This window comes from Strongylocentrotus purpuratus, unplaced genomic scaffold, assembly GCF_000002235.5.
Source record: "Strongylocentrotus purpuratus isolate Spur 01 unplaced genomic scaffold, Spur_5.0 spur5_scaffold_4, whole genome shotgun sequence".
Lineage (NCBI taxonomy): Eukaryota > Metazoa > Echinodermata > Echinoidea > Camarodonta > Strongylocentrotidae > Strongylocentrotus > Strongylocentrotus purpuratus.
In genome coordinates, this window is record NW_022145610.1 from 957,389 (window position 1) to 966,290 (window position 8,902).

Sequence of the window (8,902 nt, forward strand, 5' to 3'; positions counted from 1 at the left end):
AATCTTCATCATCATGATCCGTCATCATCAACATCATCATCATCATGAAGTGCACGTGAATCCAATGTGCTATCTCAATACGTAGGTACATTAACAATTAATGTGTGTAACATGTGCCTGTGCGTGTGTTTGTGGGTGCGTGTGTGTGTGTGTGTTTGTATGTCTGGCTGTCTTTGTTCACAACACTATTTTATTCCTCACCCAGCAACTTGGCGCAAGTGAGATCTGGCAGTCTTGTAAAGATTGTCTGATGTTCAGTCATGCATGCAGAGATTCAAATGAAAATGGTACCTAATGTTAACGAGTGGGACATTTTTTCTGACTCACTCTGTAGATATGAGGATGGTTTCACCTAGTGGGGAAACCCGGAAGTAATAACTTGCAATCAAACGAATGAAACCTGATTAGTTTTAATTACTTTGATGTAAATTTGTATACGCATAATATCATAAATTTAGAAATTAATTCTTCTGTTCTGAAATAAAACTCAACTTTGAGGCTCCTTAAGACATTTTCATTCTTAGTAAATCTGATTGGAGCCCAGAATTGTTTCCAAATAAAGCAATGGAGTGGTGTATATCCAACCATCGTGTATCGAGGTACAGGTGTAAGGGGAGCAGGGAAGGGGGCGGGGGCACCGGTCTCATTAGGTGGATTTAATGACAAGGATATTAGGAAAGAGAAGAATGTGGAAAGGAATTGTAGTACATTCATTTCATGTTAACACTCCCTTTTTCTCTCTCTCCCAATTTTTCTTTCTATTTTACATCATTTTATAGGGACACAAACTCGTTCTCTCTCTCTCTCTCCCTCTCTCTCTCACTTTTCTGTATATTTTATATCATTGTATAGGAGCATACAAACTCTGACCTTGGTATTTATACCAGAGCATAATTATGTCTATGATCGTATAAAATATAAAAAAGTGAAAATCTTGTGCCCTTTTTTTTTATATTCTATGAATGATAGTAATCGGTACAAATGTATTTAAGATCATTCGACCTTATCTCATGCATCACATATGTAATGGAAAGAATGGAAGGAAGTGAATTAAGGTTGTTATCAATTTGCAGGGTTGTGAAGACTGGCCGTAGTACAGTATGAATATTCATATATTCAAAAGAGATATTTGAATAGTCCTAGATTTCAATAGGAGTTTCACATAAGACAAAATATTTAAAAAACACAATATACAGCGTTCTCTCGGTTATGATCAATTTTAATTCAATTGCTGAATATTTTCAAATTGTATTTGATAAAAGTGCATGAGCACTGCATCATTGAAACTATCGTGTTTTTTTAATCTAACACTTTCAACCCTTAGTCTCCATACATACATACATACATACATATTGGTATTTATATAACGCCTTTACATGAACATGCTCAAGGCGCTTTACATTTTAAAATAAAAACAGAATAGTTATATACTCTCCAAGTGCATTACACTCTAATAAAAAAAAATTTTAAAAAAAAATATATAACAATTACAAAGAAAACAAATGAGTTTTTAAATTTCTATTAAATGATGCGACATTTCTTTTATTCGACAAAATATTCCACCACCGCACACCATACAAATACACCGCCCACACCCTCACATATATCACGCAATCACTCAAATGTAGGTGAAATATTATGAATATTACAAGAATGGATATCGCTGACATTTTATGATAATAATATAATTCATTAATCATTTGTAAAAACTAAAAAGATACACAATACTAGATTTAATCTAGTTTATCAAATGAGTGCAATCCGGAATGGGCAGATACTACATCACTCGTTTTTTTTTCACTAAAGAAAAAAGAGGAGTGCTGATTAATTTGTGCACAACATGAGAGATCGCATTCGAGTTTGACTGTCTATTGAACTAATAGTAGAGTATAGCATGAACAATTTTTCTCAAAGTTATAATTTTGGTGAGAATGAGAAAGTAACAAGAAAATACTGAAAATTGTCTGATGGAATTTTCTCAATCTAGTCAGGTATAACATATCGAGTGGTATTATCGGAATTCCTTTAACAGATTATGATATATTGATAGTTTATAGGCATATATAGCGTTTAAATCTGTACAGGCAAAAGGTGAAAAATAGTCCTCACATTTGAGTACGGAATTTGTTTATTGGCTTCACTTGTTTGCGATGATCATATCAATTGCAATCATATAATTGTTTGTACATGTACAGCATTAGACATTTCTACGGAGAAAATTCAAACTCAAAGAATTATAATAAGAACGAGGCTTCGATTTATATTTACCTTTGCTATATCTCATATCCGCCTTCTCTACATGTTATTGATGTACAGAGACCTCTACAAATATTGAGTGCATTTATCTGTGAATCATCGATGAGTTGACGACATGTTTCTTGAAATATTTGTACTGTATCAATAAAGTAAACATTCCCTGCAATGTTATGCATGACTAAATCAATGTTCGAAGTACATTTTATCTATAACAGGTATACATGCATGACGCAACTGTAAAACTATTTGATTTATAATCGATTTGCAGTTGCCATTTGTTACACAATGTGGCACTTCTACTAAGTTGGTATTACAATCTTAAGTATCAGTAGAAGTCGAAATCATTGCTCGGTAATTTAATTAATTAAGCATGACTATGTTGTTGGCGAGACGACTATTCATTGCTGCAATTTTGTCTTTGGGGAACTCTTCTGGACATTGACGCAAGTGCTGCTCAAGATGTTCCTGAATGATCTTTTCAGTCTCCAGTTTGCTGGTGTCCTCCGGGATAGTATCATCTAGCGTCATGGTGAAGATGAAGACAGCATCCTTGTACGGTGCTCCATCGTTATCACAGTAGCCATGGAATAATATGATCGAGCACGGTTGGAGTTCATCGAGATCTTTGATGATAACCACACTAGCACAGCCGTTCAACCCAGACTTTATCTTCGCGTCTATGTCTTTCTTCACCTGGTCTGCAGTACCGTCTTCGAAGTCATCACCGTCAACCCGCACGATGTCTCCACGCGATTTATGGTACACGTTGGAGTACATGTTTGCTACTTCTTCGGCGACGTCGTTAGCTTTGACATGATCTGGCTGACTAACCAGAAGTAAGACTACAGGTCTAACCAACTCTTCCTTGTCTTGGACGTGTGCCCATGATGCACCACCTATTGTTTCCAGTGATGGTTGATCTAATGATGGAAATTTCTTGCTTAAAGATTCAATCTCTTCGTAAAGAACATCCTCTCGTTCTGAACGCTTTCTCAAACAGTCACCCATGTCAGAATGAGCGGTTTCGTCCGGAGCTGGTGGTGGTGCTTTGGGAAAAATGATGAAACCAGCTATGAAAACTGAAATGGAGATCAAGACTACAATAGATCCATATTTCCAAATAGATCCATCTGATGATGGTGCTGGACCTTTACTTTCACCTTGGTCAGTTGCAGAATCACGAGGGGTATCCTTACTTGCCACTTTACGTCGGGTTAGCTCTGTACCTTCAGACACTTCAGCAGGTGTTGGTATTGTCTCTGTCCCTATTGCTTGGTCCGCTTCATCGGTACCTTCGCCTTCCTTTTGGAGTTCCTCAACTTGAGCTGACCCTTCTCTCTGTCTATCTTCGTCTATCTTTACTTTTTATGCCTCCGCCACCGAAGGTGGTGCCGGAGGCATCATGTTTTCGGGTTGTCCGTCCGTACGTCCGTCCGTCCGTCCGTACGTCCGTCCGTCCGTACGTCCGTCCGTCCGTCCGTCCGTCCGTCCGTCCGTCCCGTTTGACCGTTATCACAATATCTCAAGAACCATTTAAGATTTAAACTTAAGACTCGGGAATAGTATTTATCACCATAGGAAGACGATCTGATTAGATTTTGGAGTACGTAGGTCAAAGGTCACAGGTCACAGAGGTCAACTTATGAAATTCCTTGTATTGAGTTTGTTAGCGCGATATCTCAAGAACCATTTGAGATTTAAACTTCAAACTTAAGGATAGTATGTATCATCATAGGAAGACGATCTGATTAGATTTTGGAGCACGTATGTCAAAGGTCAAGGGTCACAGAGGTCAACTTATGAAATTCCATACATTGAGATTGTTATCATGATATCTCAAGAACCACTGGAGATTTAAACTTCAAACTTAGTGATAGTGTGTATCACTATAGGAAAACAATCTGATTACATTTTGGAGCACGTAGGTCAAAGGTCAAGGGTCATAGAGGTCAACTTATGAAATTCCATACATTGAGATTGTTATCATGATATCTCAAGAACCACTGGAGATGTAAAAACTTCAAACTTAAGGATAGTATGTATCACCATAGGAAGACGATCTGACTAGATTTTGGAGCACGTAGGTCAAAGGTCAAGGGTCACAGAGGTCAACTTATGAAATTCCATACATTGAGATTGTTATAATATCTCAAGAACCACTGGAGATTTAAACTTCAAACTTAATGATAGTGTGTATCACCATAGGAAGACAATCTGATTAGATTTTGGAGCACGTAGGTCAAAGGTCAAGGGTCACAGAGGTCAACTTATGAAATTCCATACATTGAGATTGTTATCATGATATCTCAAGAACCACTGGAGATTTAAACTCCAAACTTGTTTAAATTGCTCTATGGCGGAGGCATCATTTTCGACTGCGCGCAGTCAAAATTCCATCTAGTTTCGCTTTCATTTCTTCCTCTCTTCGCCTTTCCTCTTCCTCTATCTTCTTTTTCTCTCTTTGCTTTTCTTCTTCCTCTCTCTTCTTTTCCTCCTCTCTTTGCTTTTCTTCTTCAGCTCTCTTCTTTTCCTCCTCTCTTTGCTTTTTTTCTTCAGCTCTCTGTATTTCTTCCTCTCTTCGCCTTTCCTCTTCCTCTCTCTTCTTTTCCTCCTCTCTTTGCTTTTCTTCTTCTGCTCTCTTCATTTCTTCCTCTCTCAGTCTTTCTTCTTCTGCTCTCTTAATTTCTTCCTCTCTCTTCTTTTCCTCCTCTCTTTGCTTTTCTTCTTCCTCTCTCTTCGTTTCCTCCTCTCTTTGCTTTTCTTCTTCTACTCTCTTAATTTCTTCCTCTCTTTTCTTTTCTTCCTCTCTTTTCTTTTCTTCCTCTCTCCGCCTTCCCTCTTCCTCTCTCTTCATTTCTTCCTCTCTTTGCCTTTCTTCTTCGGCTCTCTTCCTTTCTTCCTCTCTCAGTCTTTCTTCTTCCACTCTCCTTTCCTCCTCTCTTTTTCTTTCTTCTGCTCTCCTTTTCTCTTCCATTTTATTCCGTTCTTCCTCTCTTTGCCTTTCTTCTTCTTCCACTCTCATTCTCTCTTGTTCTCCACCATCATCCTCCATCGCTCCTTTCACCTTCTTCTCTTCTTGGACTTCTGCTGTACCTCCATCTCCAGGACCATCTTTCTCCTCTTTCTCTCCCGATGCTTGAATGTTTGATGCCTGTGATATCCCATCCACGCTCATGCTTTCTGAAGTTGTACTCTCTTCAGGAGGAATATCCTTGGCATCAACAGCTACCCAATCATCATCTTTAGTATCAGTACTGGTAGAAAATTGTCCTCCTAATTCTTGAGGTTTTGTCACGCCCTCCTCACTCTGTGTTACTGCTGCATCAGTCACGTCAGACATCGCTCCTTTCACCTTCTCTTCTTGGACTTCTGCTGTACTTCCATCTCCAGGACCATCTTGCTCCTCTTCCTCTCCCGATGCTTGAATGTTTGATGCCTGTGATATCCCATCTACGCTCATGCTTTCTGAAGTTGTACTCTCTTCAGGAGTAACACCCTTGGCATCAACAGCTACAAAGTCTACAACTTTAGTATCCATACTGGTAGAAGATTGTCCTCCTAATTCTTTAGGTTCTGTCACGCCCTCCTCACTCTGTGTTACTGCTGCATCAGTCAAGTCAGACATCTTGAATCTGTATAGTCACGAGTACTGTAATGGAAAGATGAAAACATTGGACATAATTTTACTTCATGATTTAACTGATTTCTATCGTGGGAGATCGATATGACAGCTATAGAACTTATTTCAAAGAAGCAACGAGATGACTTATAAAGTTATAAGAGAGTGGGATGCCAAGGCCAAGGGGCCCAAGTCATGAATTAATGCCATTCAAGACAGAGTTGAATCGGCTAGTCAAGGACCTCTTGTAAGAACAGAGCGTCATGTAACGCCTGGCTGGAATGCTCCCCAGGGAGTGGAGATTGTGCACACATTGTGTGCGGGCAAGCACTGAATCCAATGACCGGAGTAATAGTATATTTGTAAAGCGCTTAGAGACATTTGTATTAAGCGCTTTATAAAAATTAAATATTATTATTATTATTATTTTAACAATTGCTCTGAATATAGAGTTCCAGCCGTTTTTAATTATTGATTTGTATTATATTTGTAAATTGTATTCTTGTATGTATTTTAATTTTTTTATACGGAAAATAAAACCAATTCTAATCGTGAACATATTTTCGATTTGTACAAGTGTATCACTTATTTCGAGAAACTTCCTTCGAGATTAATTTCTCACTTGAAAACAGAAAACATTTTATATTTTGTGAAATCGAATTGCTGGGTTATTCTTTTGGTGTGGAAGTATTGTAAAAAAAAAAAGAAACACAATTTGTCATTCTTAAAAGTTGAGTTTCTAGCGATATTCATCATTCATGTTCTTTCTATTATACATCTGAAATACTGAATGTAAATCTTGTCCGATTAGAACAAAATTTGATTACATAGGATATCAATGATTTATGATTATTCATATATTTTGTATTACTAAAGAATATTCAATGTATTTCATTCGTGAAGATAAATACTGTTTTAAGAACCCGCCCTTCCTGACATCAGAGGGTTGGAACCTCCTGTAGGTAACTATAGCAGCGTAGTTTTTAATCGCACATCTTTATTTTATGAAACAAGGACATTTTACACCGTTCTGTAGTTGTTTGCTCCATAACCTGCTGTCACAACACATCCCCCCCCCCCCCACAAAAAAGAGCTTAGTTTTCATGAATATGGGTTGGTTACCGCCCCCCCCCCCCCCCCCCCCTCTGGTATCCACCTGGATACACCACTGCAGACAATATAGTCTCAAAGGTTATTGTTCGTTGGGTGAAAGGTTATCGGGGAATACCCGATCCCTTCGCCCTAATCATGTCCGCTCTCAAAAAATTGTTTTTCACAAATACAACAAATATGTATGAAACAAAGACAGTGCAAAGTAATTTCCAATATTTCTTACCAGTTTTAGCTGACGTTATCCGTGTATTGCTGGAGATATCCAATTATATCAATATTAGAATTGTCACAGACAGAATTGTCTCTGTACCGTAGACGATCTAGCCGAGAGTAACACTGTGATTGCAACGAGTGGGCTTCCTGACGCGTCATCGCTTGCTAACGTGTGGAATTTATACAAGTCTCGCGAAATAGATGGCGTAGTTTTGATATAGAGAATAGGTGAAGAGAGTTCAGTCCGTCCGTACTTATCCTGACATATGGTAGCTAAGAGAATGTGTTACACATGTGGTACGATATACATCATGAGTATGTGGTATATTTTATGATTAGTATGTGGTGTACACTAGGATGGTTTCACCTAGTGAAGAGAAACCCGGAAGTAATAACTTGCATTCAAAAGAATAAAACCTGACCAGTGTTAATTATGTTGATTTTAACTATACACATAATATCATTTATTTATTTAATTATTTATTGTGCATGCATGTTCGCAATTTCACAATTCATTGGATTTTAACATTACATGAACAAAATATAATATAACAAATCATTTTAAATTTTACAATCCATTTTTTTTTTTTTTACTTCATATGAAAAAAAATATAGCCTAACAATGTTTTATCGAAGACAAGTTGCAACTATTATACACGAAAAGGTGATGAAACATAAGCATAGAGCTTGAATCAATATAACACCTTTTAAATATGTAATATATGACAAATAAAATTCCTAAAGGGTTGTGAGCTATATACACTATTTACAAAGAACAAGAAACAAATTGCTAAGTCTAGTAAAATGTCTTATAGATCATAAGATATAAATAAAATTTATATTCGATATAATGAGAACTGATAGATTTATATATATGTCAGTAATATCTTACATCTGTGAAGTTATATTGCATTTAAGTGCTCTTTTAAAAGAGTTAGGTGATTTTATATTTCGAATATTGTTAGGTAGAGAGATTCCATACATCTGGACCCTTATGGCTGGTCGATTTCTGGGCTCCAGACAAGTTTTTCATCGATATAGACACCAAGGAACTTTGAACATGTCTTTCTCTTTATGGAAAACATATATAAAATATCATAGGAATATAGAATATCAGTTTGATATTTAGAGTTAGGTTTTCATTAGATTTTCTACCTCTTAAATGAATATAATTTGTTTTAAGCATATTGAGAGAGAGCACGTTACTTCTAAATCATTAAGTAAACTTTGGCAGTTCCGAATTTAGTTTCTGTTCGAGGGTGTTGATGTCACGATGAGACAAGAAAACACTTGTATCATCTGAAAATAAAGTATCATTTAAAGTTTTAGATACATTAAAAATATCATTGATACTAATAAGAAATAGTAATGGGCCCAGGATGGATCCCTGCGGAACACCACATTTAAGATACAGAATTATAGATTTAGAATTTATTCATTATTCTGCTCTGAAATTAAACTCAACTTGAATGCTTATTAGACATTCTGAGTAAATTTGACTGGAGCCCAGAATTGTTTTTTTTTTTTTTAATAGCAACGGAGTAATGTAGATCCAACCATTGAGGATCGAGGCACAGGTGTAGGGGGGGGGGGGGCGAGGAAAGGGGCGAGGAAGGAGGAGGGGGCACCAGTCTTAGGGGGAACCCTTATTAGGTGGATGCTGTGAATAATGACAAGGATATTAAGAAAGAGAAGAGTGTG

At 37.1% G+C, this 8,902-nt stretch overlaps 1 protein-coding gene across 1 annotated transcript; it reads right to left on the reverse strand.

The window, feature by feature from the left end:
* Nucleotides 1-1,515: 1,515 nt before the first annotated feature.
* LOC115929243 (cyclin-dependent kinase 11A-like) lies at nt 1,516-7,360 on the reverse strand. Its single transcript, XM_030997865.1, has 4 exons — nt 7,212-7,360; nt 5,257-5,905; nt 4,658-4,800; nt 1,516-3,621 (listed from the first exon to the last, which is right to left on the reverse strand). Exons 2-4 carry the CDS (start codon nt 5,879-5,881, stop codon nt 2,617-2,619), a joined length of 1,773 nt encoding a protein of 590 aa, XP_030853725.1. The 5' UTR covers nt 5,882-5,905; nt 7,212-7,360; the 3' UTR covers nt 1,516-2,616.
* Between the last annotated feature and the right edge of the window lie 1,542 nt (nt 7,361-8,902).

Excerpts from the sequence above, each read along its gene's own strand:
- LOC115929243 (XM_030997865.1), bottom strand. The coding sequence starts at position 5,881 with ATGTCTGACTTGACTGATGCAGCAGTAACACAGAGTGAGGAGGGCGTG. Across the intron at positions 4,801-5,256 it reads GAGAGTGGAAGAAGAAGAAA|AGCAAAGAGAGGAGGAAAAG; the intron begins GGCAAAGAGAGG and ends CTGAAGAAAAAA. Across the intron at positions 3,622-4,657 it reads AGGAAGAAATGAAAGCGAAA|AAAGTAAAGATAGACGAAGA; the intron begins CTAGATGGAATT and ends GCGGAGGCATAA.